Below are 14,335 nucleotides of genomic sequence, written 5' to 3' on the forward strand. Positions count from 1 at the left end.
TATACATGCATTGGACCTTCCAAAGTGCATTACCTCACACTTGTCCAGATGAAACTCCATCTGCCATTTCTCCAACCAAGACTCCAACCCAGTTTATATCCTGCTGTATCCTCTGACAATCCTCTTCACTATCTGCAACTCCACCAATTTTTGTGTTGTCTATGAATTTACTAATCAGACCAGCTACATTTTCTTCCAAATCATTTATATACACCACGAACAACAAAGGCCCCAGAACTGATCCCTGTGGAACGCTAATCACAACCTTCCATTCAGAAAAGCACCCTTCTACCACTACCCTCTGTCTTCTGTGCTCCAGCCAGTTCTGTATCCAACTTGCCAGCTCTCCTTTGATCCCATGTGACTTCACCTTTTGTACCAGTTTACCATGAGGTACCTTGTCAAAGGCTTTCCTGAAGTCCATGTATACAACATCTACTGCCTGTCCTTCATCTACCATCTTTGTCACTTCTTCGAAAACGTTGATCAAATTAGTGAGGCACGACCTCCCCTTCACAAAACCATGCTGAACATTATTAATAAGTCCATTTGCTTACAAATGTGAATAAATCCTATCTCTAAGAATCTTTTCCAATAGTTTCCCTACCATTGACGTAAGGCTCACCTGCCTATAATTTCCTGGATTATCCCTGCTGCCCTTTTTAAACAATGGAACAACATTGGCTACTCTCCAGTCCTCTGGAACTTCACCTGTAGCCAATGAAGATACAAAGATTGCTGTCAAGGCCCCTGCAATTTACTCCCTTGCCTCCAACAGTATTCTAGGTAGATCCCATCATGCCCTGGGGACTTATCTACTTTAATGCTTTTTAAGATGTCCAATACCTCCTCTTTATTAATATCAACATGACTCAGAATATTTACACACTCTACCCTATACTTCTCATCCACAAAGTCCTTCTCCTTGGTGAATACTGAGGCAAAGTATTAATTTAGTATCTCTCTCATTTCCTCTGGTTCCATACATAGATTCCCTCCAACATCCTTGAATGGACCAACCCTTTCTCTGGCTCCCCTTTTGCGCTTTACATATGTATAAAACGCGTCAGGATTTTCCTTAATCCTGTTTGCCATTACCCCTTTTAGCCTTCCTAACTCCGACCTTAAGTTCCTTCCTACTTGCTTTGTACATCAATGTGATTGGCTGTTTATCCTACTTGTTGACATCATTGCTGCTGCACGCCTGGAGATCACCTTGCCTTGGCATCAGATTTAAACTGCGTCGGAAAAGGGGAAGGCTGAACCACAAAGGTCACTAGATTTTTGTGGGTAGGTTTCTTTGAGGTCAGTTGTGAGTGCATTTGTTTCACTGTTAACTGCAAAATCTAGCCCAATAATTCAATAAGTTGCACATTTTATAGGAACATAGGACTTTGGCGTGGTAATAGGTCATTGAGCTTGCTCCACATTCCATAAGAGCATGGTTGATCTTTCACTTCAATAGCTTTTCCTCAAACTATCCCCAAATCCCGTATGTCATTGGTACTTAGAAATCTTCAACCTCTGTCTTAAACATACTCAACGACCGAGCTTCCACAGCCCTCTGGGGTAGAGAATTCCAAAGGTTCGCAACTCTGAGTAAAAACAAATCTCCTCATCTCGGTCTTAAGTGACTTCCCCCTTATTTTGAAATTGTGTCACCTGGTTACAGACTCCCAAACCAGGGGAAATATCTTGTCTGCATCTACTCTGTCTATCCCTTTAAATATTTTTCCGGTTTCAATGAGATCACCTCTCATTCTTCGAAACCCGATAGAATACAGGCCTAGTTTCCCCAGTCTCCCTTCATAGGGCAGTCCTACCATTCGGGAACAAGTACACAGTACTCCAGGTGCGATCTAAGCAAGACTTCTCTGTTGTTGTATTCAAATCCAGGAGTTCACAACAACATGACTAACTAAATACAAAGGAAGAATGAAAGAAGAACAAATGAATGAAGCAGCACTTATAGAGCACCTTACACACCGTCAGGACATCTAAAAGTGTTTATTGTTTTTTAAATGGTTTTATTCAAAATTTTTCAGCAATTTTTACAAACCACTACAAAAGAAAATATAATGCAAAGAGAACAAAACAGTATGCCAACAAAAACAACTTAACCCTCGAACAAATTAACAATTTAACAAACAGAAAACAAGGTGGGGCATTTTCCCCTTACAAATAAAATGAAATCAACCCCCCCCCACCCCCCCCCCACCCCCCTGGATTGCTGCTGCTGCTGACCGCCATCTAACGTTCCGCGAGAAAGTCAAGGAACGGTTGCCACCGCCTGGAGAACCCCTGCAAGGACCCTCGCAAGGCAAACTTTATCCTCTCCAACATGAGAAACCCCGCCATGTCACTGACCCAAGTCTCTACGCTTGGGGGCTTCGCACCCCTCCACATTAACAAGAGCCTTCTCCGGGCTACCAAGGAGGCAAAAGCTAGAACTTTTTCGACTCCTGCACTCCCGGATCATCCGATACCCCAAATATCGCTATCCCCCAGCTCGGTTTTCCCGAGTGTCCAAGACCTTGGACATAGCCTTTGCAAAGCCTTTCCAAAATTCCGTAAGTACCGGGCATGTCCAAAACATATGGGCATGGTTCGCTGGGCTCCCTGAACATCTCACACATCTGTCCTCTACCCCTCTACCCAAAGAATTTACTCATTCTCGCCCCTGTCATGTGCTCCTCATGATCCTCACCCAGCTCCTCCTCCCACTTGCCCTTCAGCTCTTCCACCGAGGCCTCCTCTGCCTCCTGCAGCTCCTGGTATATGTCCGATACTGTGCCATTCCCCACCCACACGCCCGAGACCACCCTGTCCTCTATTCTCCGGGCAGGTAGCAGCGGGAATTCCCCCACCTGCTTTTTCACAAACGCCCGAATCTGCATGTACCTAAAAGTGTTCCCCGGGGACAACCCAAATTTCTCTTCTAACGCCCTCAGACTGGCAAATGTCCCATCGATAAGCAAGTCCCCCATTCATTTGATTCCCGCCCGGTGCCAGCTTAGGAACCCGCCGTTTATCCTACCTGTGGTTGTTCCGTATCGGGGTCCAGACTGAGGCCCCTACCTCCCCCCTATGCCCTATGCCGTCTCCACAGCCCCCAAATCCTCAGTGTCGCCGCCACCACCGGGCTCGTGGTATACAGTTTCGGCGGAAGCGGCAACGGTGCCGTCACCAGTGCCCTCAGGCTAGTATCTGTACAGGACACCGCTTCCAATCGTTACCACGCTGCCCTCTCTCCCTCCATTACCCATTTCCGAATCATAGAAACATTCGCTGTCCAGTAATAGCTGCACAAGTTCGGCAGCGCCAACCATCCCCCCCCCCCGGCTGCGCTCCAAAAACAGGGAAACAGGGTTTTATTTGCCCACACAAATCCCGTAATACTCCTATATACCCGCTCAAAAAAGGACTTGGGGATAAGAATGGGCAGGCACTGGAAGACGAACAAGAACCTAGGGAGGACCGTCATCTTAACGGACTGCACCCTGCCCGCCAGGGAGAGTGGCAGCATGACTTACCTCCTAAAGTCCTCCTCCATCTGATCCACCAGCTGTGCTAAATTGAGCTTGTGCAAGACCCCCCAGCTCTTGGCCACCTGGATGCCCAAGTACCGAAAGCTCCTCTCCACCATCTTGAGCGGTAGCTCTCCCAACCTCTTTTTCTGGCCCCTCGCATGCACCACAAAAAGCTTGTTTTTTCCCACATTTAGCTCGTATCCCGAGAAGTCTCCAAAATCCCTAAGTATCCGTATGACCTCCCCCATCCCCTCCACTGGATCTGCAATGTCATCTAAAAGTGTTTTAACAGCCAATGCTATTTTTTGAAGTGCAGTCACTGTTATTGTGTTTGCAAACAGTGCAGCTAGTTTGCACATGGTAATATTCCAGAAACAGTGTTAGGCACAAATAGATAATCAGTTTTAGTGTTGTTGGGTGAGGGATGAAATGTTGATCAGAACAACGTGGGAATACCCTGTGGCTTCTACGAATTGTCCAATATGATTGTTTTCACCCACCTGATAGGTCAGAGTGGCTTATTATTTAATATAAAAGATAACACTTGAAGAGTGTAAGTCTCTTGCAAGGGTATCCAAAGGTATCAAGGAATGTGGGCACAAAGGTGGGGATATGGAGTTATGCTCAGATTAGCCATAATCTGACTGAATGCAAAGGTTCAAGAGGCTAAATGGCCTGCTTATGTTTCTGCGAAGTGTCAGCCTAGATTATGTACTCATGGATCTGGAGTGGAACTTGAACACATGTGATCTTCTCCTTTTTATGCACCTTTAATGCTTTCAATAAACATTTTTATTTGTAATGCCTCGGTGTCTTTCAAACGTCTGGGCTTGGACTTGATATTTTTTCCCTAAAGCTTGGCACTGTGCACTGAATTTAGAATGTGCAATCTGACTATAGTGTACTCCATTTCTCAGGGTGTATTGCGTGCAGTCAGTTGTATAGTTAGATTTTTTTTCCTTTGCCTTCCAGCACTTTCTGCTTCAGAGCTTATATATTTAACTAATTTTGAAAAATGCTGGGATAAATTATAAAACCTTTACTGAGCCCAAATCTATATTGAGTTTTTTTTTAATGAAAGAGGCTGTGTGTGTGCCTGTGTGTGCATGTGTGCGTGCGCGCGCATGTGAGCGATGTGTCAGTATGAGAGAGAGATAAAAATGAGTGTGCCATGATAATATATCTGCTGTAGCATTTTTATATTCTGTAAGTTTTAATGTATTAAGTGAAGGAGGGCTAAGGTCAGACAGAAAGAGATGTGTGAGAGAGGAACCAGACTGTTACATAGTCAGAGACAGTGGTGTCAGAGTGTTTGCATGTGTTTCTCTGGGTAATATTGTGTTCATTAAATGTTGAAGCCAACTGATTATCTGGAAAGGTTAGTCAATACTAATTATGATGACAAGGACTCTAATTTCTTAGTACGAAGTCTTACAACACCAGGTTAAAGTCCAACAGGTTTGTTTCGATGTCATTAGCTTTCGGAGCACTGCTCCTTCCTCAGGTGAATGAAGAGGTCTGTTCCAGAAACAAATATATAGACAAATTCTAATTTCTTACACCTACGAGGCATTGGGAATGTCTCTTTCTTGGAAAAAAGGGTTGAATTTTGAAAATGAACAACCTCTGAGAGAATCAGAAAGGGAGAAATGATAAGTGGGAGGGGGATGAGGGGTGAACTACGGTATTGGGAAAAATGGATAGAGAATAAAGACACTGGCCGGGATTCTCCGCTATCCAGCGGGGCGGGCCGTTTCGGCGCCAAAGAGTGGTGTGAACCACTCCGGCGTCGGGCCGCCCGGAAGGTGCGGAATCCTCCACACCTTCGGGCGCTAGGCCGGCGCTAGAGTGGTTGGCGCTGTGCCAACCGCCGCTGAAGGGCCTCTGCCAGCCGGCGCGAGTTTGCGCATGTGCAGGAGTGCCAGCGTGTTCCCAGAACTGCTGGCGTGATTCCTGCGCATGCGCAGGGGGTTTCTTCTCTGCGTTGGCCATGGCGGAGCTTTACAGAGGCCGGCGAGGAGGGAAAGAGTGCCCCCACAGCACAGGCCCGCCCGCAGATCGGTGGGCCCCAATCGCAGGCCAGGCCACCGTGGTGGCCCCCCCCCCCCCCCCCCCCCCCCCAGGGGCCGGATTCCCCCCAAGATTCCTCAGGACGCCCTCAGAGCCAGGTCCCGCCGGTACGGACCTGGTCTAATCCACGCCTGCAGGACTGGTCGAAAACGGGTAGCCGCTCGGCCCATCGGGGACCGGAGAATCGCCGGGGGGGGGGCACTGCCAACGGCCCCCGACCAGCGCGGCGCGATCCCCGCCCCCGCCAAAAAACCGGCGCCGGAGAATTCGGCAGCTGGCGTCGGAGCGGCAGGGCGGGATTCAGGCCACCGCCCCACCATGGCGATTCTCAGACCCGGCGGGGGGTCGGAGAATCCCGCACACAGTGTCTGACAAGGATATAAGTGAGCAGGGACAGATGCAAAGTCTTTTAAAAAAAAGGAGAGGGAATGGTAAAGTTAGTGATGGAAATGAGGGGATGGGAGAAAGGAGAATGTGCAGTGGGAAGGAGTAAGGGAAACACCTGAAATTACAGAATAAGGGAACCAGTATTCATGAGGAAGGAAATGAAGGGGAGCCACTGAAGGGCAGCACGGTGGCACAGTAGTTAGCACTGCTGCCTCACAGCGCCAGAGACCTGTGTTTGATTCCGATCTCAGGCGACTGTCTGTGCAGAGTTTGCACGTTCTCCCCTTGTCAACGTGAGTTTCCTCCGGGTGCTCCAGTTTCCTCCCACAGTCCAAAGATGCGCAGGTTAGAAGGACTGGTCATGATAAATTGCCCTTAGTGTCTAAAGATTAGGTGGGGTGCCTGAATATGGCGGGACATTGGGTCTAGATAGAGTGCTCTTTCGGAGAGTCGGTGCAGACTCGATAGGCCGAATGGCCTTCTTCTGCACTGTAGAGATTCTATGATTCTCCTTTGCAAACCCCACTCTCAAGGTAACCTGAAGCAGCATCTCAACCCAAGCAACTTGTGCATGTCTCACCGAAAGATGAGGAAAAACACAGACCAATGCAGAAGAAAAATCATTGAAGGAGAGATGTGGCAGAGAAGGAAAGAAAGAGACAAGGACACAACAGCAAACCAGCAATGCAAAGACATCAGGGAGAGTAGATGGCTAAGAAAGGGATGCAAACTCTTTGAATCAGGATACTCACAGGCTCCTGGTCATCTTCATCCAAATCGGACTCTAGTTCCACAATTTCCACGTCAAAGTGTTCAATCTCTATGACAGATTGAGCAATGTGGATGACTGAAAGGCCGGTTTCTATGACAGCTAACCCAGTCTCGGCAGGCTGTTCTTCATCTTTTTCTGTTGTGTCTTCTTGGTCTACCTTGTGATAATGTGTAGATGGGAAAATAAGTTATTCCTGCTGCTAAATTGAATGATCGCAGATCAAACTATGGTTGTAGTTGTCAGGTCTAAGTCCTGGCTGTCATGGGAATGTCCCTTTAAGAAATATTTTGTATTATCAAATGGCTTCAGTGATGTCATTGTGTGGGTGGAGCTGGGCTGTGGCTTGGGTTTTTAGTGTCGTTTTTGAGCTGGGAGTTGGCTGTGGCTTTGAACTTTACTTTTGTTTACACATTTTGGAAGCTGGATTCAGACAGAAAAGTCTTGTGTGTCTCTCTCGCTCTGCATGTTAAAATGTGTCTCCAGATCACTTTAATTTAACAATAATAACTGTTTTCTGGAAGGAACTCAAACCCACTGTTTTGGTAAAAGGGTTTTCGGGTTTATGGAGGTTGTTACTTGATTGAAACAGTTAGGGAAGACATTAAGGGTTATATATAGAATACTGTAGCTGTGGGGTATTTATGTTTGTACTTGATAAAAATGCTCACTGTGTGTGTTTATAAAAATGTTAACTGAATTTGTAGAATAAACTTTGTTTTTGATTAAAAGTGCTTAAGGCCTCTGTTGAATAACACCTGACAGATAGACCCTTCTGTTCCTCATAACCAAAATCTATAAACAGTTGTGGGTCAGGTGAACTCCATGGTATACTTTGGAGTTTTCTAAACCCTGGCCCATAGCATGGCCTTTCACTCCAATAACAACCATTTTTTGATAATATTTCTTTAAATTGTTGTCATGCAGGTGAATCTATTCATGGCAATCCATAAATACCATGGGGTTAATAATGGCAGCAGTCTCATGGGAACACCACCACCACATGCAGGTTTCCCTCCAAGCCATACACCATTCTAAATAAATTACTGTTCTCTTCACTGCCACTGGGCCAAAATCCTGGAAGTCCCTCCCTTCCAGCACTGTGGGTATCCATATCACATGGTTCAAGAAGGCAGCTCATCATCACCTTCTCAAGGGCAATCTGGGGTGGTCAGTAAACACAGATCTTTGGAGGTGTTGTTTGAGGAAGGAAAGTCGACCATGAAAATTGTAGAATTCCTTGCTATTCTTCAAATAGAATTATTAGGAGGAGCTTCTTCACCCAAAGGGTTGAGAATCTATGGAAATCCCTGCCCAGTGATGCAGTTGAGGCTCCTTCATTAAATGTTTTCAAGATAAAGATAGATAGTTTTTGAAGAATAAAGGAATAAAGGGTTATGGTGTTCGGGTGGGAAAGTGGAGCTGAGTCCACAAAAGGTCAGCCATGATCTCATTGAATGGCGAAGCAGGCTTGAAGGGCCAGGTGGCCTACTCCTGCTCCTAATTCTTATGTTCTTAGGAGATCTTTAACATCCACCTGACCCGTTAAAATCTAGGTGCTTCAGTTTAGTGCATCATTTAATGGATCCCAATTCCAACATTGAAACGTTTATTCAATACGGCACTGTATGTCTCTTCAGAGTACAGATTAAAATAATGAGTAAGGTTTGACTCCATGAACTTCTGACTCACCTGAGCCAAAATAGCATATCAGCTTTGATGTTTGGGATCTTTGTTTCATTATCTTTGAAAGTCAAGGGAGGTTTAGCAGGACTATCATTCTGGAGCTAAGTAGCGTATAGTCCACCATGGGATATCTTGTAATTAGATTGTGAAAGGAACAAGTTTGATGCACCTAATATACTTCCTTGTTCTTTATTACATCCATATTGATACCTCATTACTGTCTTCTGATTATTACGTATCTTCAGATAATTCCCGGTAGACGTAGTCTAATTCTCAACAAGCTTCTGCTGGTTTTGAAACTACCATGCTGAACAAACAAATTAGTCCAAAAAAACATCCATTTCTAACACATTCCATGCATTCTGAGTGTCACAGTGTTTTGCAGCCAATTAGTTACTTTTTGAAGTGTGGGCACTGTTGCAATGAGGGAAACACAACAGCCAATTTTGTGCACAGCGATATCCCACAAACAGCAATAAAAAAATTTTTTATGATTTATTTGTACATGGGACCTGGGCATTGCTGGCTGGGCCAACATTTATTACACATCTCGGAGAGCATTTAGGTGTCAACCACATTGCTGTGGATCTGAAGTCACATGTAAGCCACACTAAGTAAGGGGTGCAAATTTTCTTCGCTAAAAGAACATTAGTGAACCAGATGGGTTTTTACAACAGTCAACAATGGTTTCATGGTCATCATTTGACTTTTAATTCCAGATTTTATTGAATTCACATTTCAACATCTACTGTGGTGGGATTCGAACCCGGGTCTCCAGAGCATTACCCTGGGTTTCTCGCTTACTAGCCCAGTGACAATACCACAACGCCATTGGCTCCCCTTAAATAGCCACATAATCTCTTTGTTTTTGTGGCATTGACTGAGGCATAAAACGTTTGCCAGGACTCTGGGGAATGCTCCTTGCCTCTGTTGGAATAGTGCCATAGATCTTTTACATCCATCCATCAGGCTAGATAAGGACTTGGTTTAATTTTGCACCTGAAACATCGAACCTCCGACAATGCAGCACTCCTGCTTTACTGCACTGAAGTGTCAGCAAGGTTATGTCCATAAGTCGTCCAGTGGGGCCCACAGGGAAAAGCTGCTTGTCCCAAGTGTGGTAATTTAAACGAGCATGGAAAAAAAGCTAAATTGTCTGAAGCTGAATACAGATACACTTTATGATACACTCTTGCCATAATGGTAGCAGCACTCTCATCTCCAATTCCTATGGTGAGATGCTGGAGTGGTGAGACTGGAATACATAATGTAAGGTCACATTTCATTGCTGTGTCGAAGGCATGATACACTATTGTTATGGGCCAGGGTTTAGAGAACCCCAAAGTGTATCATGGAGTTCACCTGACCCACAACTTTTAATAGATTGTGGTAAGGGGAGCACACGGCCCACTCTACAGGTGTGGTACAGCAGAAATGGAAAAGTATTTTTTTAAAGCAAAACAATAGTAGGGGACTTTAACTTTCCCAACATTGACTGGGACAGCCATAGCATTAGGGGCTTGGATGGAGGGAAATTTGTTGAGCGTATTCAGGAGGAATTTCTCATTCAGTATGTGGATGGACCGACTAGAGAGGGGGCAAAACTTGACCTCGTCTTGGGAAATAAGGAAGGGCAAGTGACAGAAGTGTTAGTGAGGGATCACTTTGGGACAAGTGACCATAACTCCATTAGTTTTAAGATAGCTATGGAGAATGATAGGTCTGGCCCAAGAGTTAAAATTCTTAATTGGGGCAAGGCCAATTTTGATGGTATCAGACAGGAACTTTCAGAGGTAGATTGGGGGAGACAAATGGCAGGCAAAGGGACGGCTGGTAAATGGGAGGCTTTTAAAAATGTGTTAACCAGGGTTCAGGGTAAGCACATTCCCTTTAGAATGAAGGGCAAGGCTGGTAGAAGTAGGGAACCCTGGATGACTCGAGATATTGAGACTCTGGTCAAAAAGAAGAAGGAGGCATATGACGTACATAAACAACTGGGATCAAGTGGATCCCTTGAAGAGTATAGAGATTGTCGAAATAGAGTTAAGAGGGAAATCAGGAGGGCAAAAAGGGGACATGAAATTGCTTTGGCAAATAATGCAAAGGAGAATCCAAAGAGCTTCTACAGATACATAAAGGGAAAAAGAGTAACTAGGGACTGAGTAGGGCCTCTTAAGGATCAACAAGGACATCTATGTGCAGAGCCACAAGAGTTGGGTGAGATCCTGAATGAATATTTCTCATCGGTATTCACGGTGGAGAAAGGCATGGATGTTAGGAAACTAAGGGAAATAAATAGTGATGCCTTGAGAAGTGTGCATATTACAGAGGAGGAGGTGCTGGAAGTCTAAAAGCGCATCAAGGTAGATAAATTCCCGGGACCTGATGAAATGTATCCCAGGATGTTGTGGGAGGCTCGGGAGGAAATTGCGGGTCCCCTAACAGAGATATTTGAATCATCGGCAGCCACAGGTGAGGTGCCTGAAGATTGGAGAGTGGCGAATGTTGTGCCCTTGTTTAAGAAGGGCAGCAGGGAAAAGCCTGGGAACTACAGACCGGTGAGCCTAACGTCTGTAGTAGGTAAGTTGCTAGAAGGTATTCTGAGAGACAGGATCTACAAGCATTTAGAGAGGCAAGGACTGATTCGGGGCAGTCAGCATGGCTTTGTGCGTGGAAAATCATGTCTCACAAATTTGATTGAGTTTTTTGAGGGGGTGACCAAGAAGGTAGGTGAGGGCAGTGCAGTAGACGTTGTCTACATGGACTTTAGCAAAGCCTTTGACAAGGTACCGCATGGTAGGTTGTTGCAGAAGGTTAAAGCTCACGGGATCCAGGGTGAGGTTGCCAATTGGATTCAAAATTGGCTGAACGACAGAAGACAGAGGGTGGTTGTAGAGGGTTGTTTTTCAAACTGGAGGCCTGTGATGTGCCTCAGGGATCGGTGCTGGGTCCACTGTTATTTGTGATTTATATTAATGATTTGGATGAGAATTTAGGAGGCATGGTTAGTAAGTTTGCAGATTACACCAAGATTGGTGGCACAGTGGATAGTGAAGAAGGTTATCTAGGATTGCAACGGGATCTTGATCAATTAGGCCAGTGGGCCGACGAATGGCAGATGGAGTTTAATTTAGATAAATGTGAGGTGATGCATTTTGGCAGATCGAATCAGGCCAGGACCTACTCAGTTAATGGTATGGCGTTGGGGAGAGTTATAGAACAAAGAGATCTAGGAGTACAGGTTCATAGCTCCTTGAAGGTGGAGTCGCAGGTGGACAGGGTGGTGAAGAAGGCATTCGGCATGCTTGGTTTCATTGGTCAGAACATTGAATACAGGAGTTGGGACGTCTTGTTGAAGTTATACAAGGCATTGGTACGGCCACACTTGGAATACTGTGTGCAATTCTGGTCACCCTATTATAGAAAGGATATTATTAAACTAGAAAGAGTGCAGAAAAGATTTACTAGGATGTTACCGGGACTTGATGGTTCGAGTTATAAGGAGAGGCTGGATAGGCTGGGACTTTTTTCCCTGGAGCGTAGGAGGCTTAGGGGTGATCTTATAGAGGTCTATAAAATAATGAGGGGCATAGATAAGGTAGATAGTCAACATCTTTTCCCAAAGGTAGGGGAGTCTAAAACTAGAGGGCATAGGTTTAAGGTGAGAGGGGAGAGACTCAGAAGGGCCCAGAGGGGCAATTTCTTCACTCAGAGGGTAGTGAGTGTCTGGAATGTGCTGCCAGAGGTAGTAGTAGAGGCGGGTACAATTGTGTCTTTTAAAAAGCATTTAGATAGTTACATGGGTAAGATGGGTATAGAGGGTTATGGGCCAAGTGCGGGCAACTGGGACTAGCTTAATGGTAAAAACTGGGCGGCATGCACTGGTTGGGCCGAAGGGCCTGTTTCCATGCTGTAAACTTCTATGATTCTATGAATGTTTATTCTATGAACTCAAGTTAACTTCTTTAAAACATACAGTGAACATCTTAGCAACCATTAATTCAAATACAACCCCCAAAGAATACACTAAATAATCCTTTAAGTTTTCCTTTTAATATCCATAAGACTTAAAGCACCTTTTACCAGAAGTACATCACGTTAAAGTCACTACTGTTATTAGTTTTAAATCACTAGGATTGATTTACAGTCTTTAGATTACAGAAATGAAAAAATGAAAATGAGAGAGATTCATACACCTTCTGGCTGTGACTGCAGCTATCCATCTCTGAAAACGAAACTAAAACACACCCTGCAGCAAACCGCCTAAAACAAAAGTAAAAAGCTGACAGACAGCCCAGCTCCACCCACTCTCTGACATCACTGCAGTAATAAACACCCATTTCTTAAAGGTACTCTCACTACAGATACTTATATACACACCCATTTATAAACACCCATTTCTTAAAGGTACTCTCACATGACACCTCCCCCCAAGAAAAAAAAATAAACCATCAACTTCAAGATGGTTTCATTTTTCACCTTTTCACTATCCTTTAAGAAATGCACAGAGTAAATATACTTTGTTGTTTCTAAAAACAACACACGCAAACAGGTATAATAATATAGTCCATTTTTTTTTCGTTTTTCTTCCTCCAACTGAAATCCTTCTCGATTGACAGTCTCCTTGAACAGGAAGGTCTCTGCACGATCCATCCATTTCTCTACGCCTCGACATTTCTCTTTAAAGTCAGATACTGTAGTTCAACCTGATCACAGAGTCCCTTGTAATTCTCCAACACAGAAGCATTGGTTATCACAGCTTTCAGGACGTCAAATGCCTGTTGAAAGTCCGCTGTCCACTGAAATTTTCGACGTTTCTTCTGCAAGTCCATCAGTAGAGCAACCACGCTACAAAACATTTGCATAAAGGTTTGATCAAATCCCCTCATGCCAAGAAATCGCATTATTTCCCTTCGTCTTGAGGGCATCGGAAATTCCTCAAGGAAAGTGACTTGGGCTTTTCCAAATTCACTTTTGGCTAGGTTTACCACCAAACCCGCCTCCTGAAGTCGATCGAATAACTCCATCAGATGTTTTAAATGTTCTTTCAATGTCTGGTTGAACATTACCAGATCGTCGATGTATACCGCACAATTGGGTAATCCTGAAACGGCTTTGTTAGTCAACCGCTGCAATGTGGCTGGGGCGCTCCTCATGCCAAATGGCACAACTTTGAATTGGCATGTACCATCTGGAGTCACAAAAGCTGAAATCTCCTTCACCCTTTCGGATAAAGGTACCTGCCAGTAACCTTTAAGTAAATCCAGTTTGGAAATAAAAGCTGATTGTCCCACTTTCTCAATGCAATCCTCCAAACGTGGGATAGGATAAGAGTCCGTTCTTGTGACTGCATTAACCTTTCTATAGTCCACACACAACCATTGGGTATCGTCTGGTTTAGGTACCATCACTATGGGTGAGCTCCATTGGCTGCAGCCCACTTCAATTATGCCATTTTTAAGCATACTCTCAATCTCTTTGTTAACCTGTGCCAATTTTAAAGGGTTAAGTCTATATGGATGTTGTTTGATTGGAACAGCATTTCCCACATCTACATCATGTATAGCCATTTTAGTACTTCCCAATTTATCTCTACAAACTTGCCCACGTGATAACAATAACTCTGTCAGGTCAGTCCGTTTTTCCTCTGGAAGGAAGCTCAACAATTTATCCCAATTTTTAAGAACATCCTCATTTTCCAATTTGATTTGAGATATGTCAAATTCAGAGTCATCTGGATTTGGTTTGTCACTTTGAGTGAGAATCATTAAAACCTCCTCCTTTTTCTCTCCTTCCCTTTCAAAGTACCTTTTAAGCATATTCACATGACACACTTGGTGAGTTTTCCTTCTATCTGGTATTTTTACCACATAATTCACCTCACTTAATTTCC

The 14,335-nt window shown here is 44.5% G+C and overlaps 1 protein-coding gene across 2 annotated transcripts in view; it reads right to left on the bottom strand.

Moving 5' to 3' along the window:
- Positions 1-14,335, bottom strand: part of LOC140429672 (uncharacterized) — a 67,266-nt gene that overhangs the window by 42,967 nt on the left and 9,964 nt on the right. The window contains exon 2 of one of the 2 annotated variants that reach the window (XM_072516964.1): positions 6,740-6,916. The exons of the other annotated variant lie outside the window; for it this stretch is intronic. Within the exon in view, the coding sequence (XP_072373065.1) occupies positions 6,740-6,916 (177 nt within the window). The remainder of the gene's footprint in view (positions 1-6,739; positions 6,917-14,335) is intronic. 2 annotated transcript variants of the gene reach the window in all.

Source organism: Scyliorhinus torazame, chromosome 1, assembly GCF_047496885.1.
Source record: "Scyliorhinus torazame isolate Kashiwa2021f chromosome 1, sScyTor2.1, whole genome shotgun sequence".
NCBI classification, from domain to species: domain Eukaryota; kingdom Metazoa; phylum Chordata; class Chondrichthyes; order Carcharhiniformes; family Scyliorhinidae; genus Scyliorhinus; species Scyliorhinus torazame.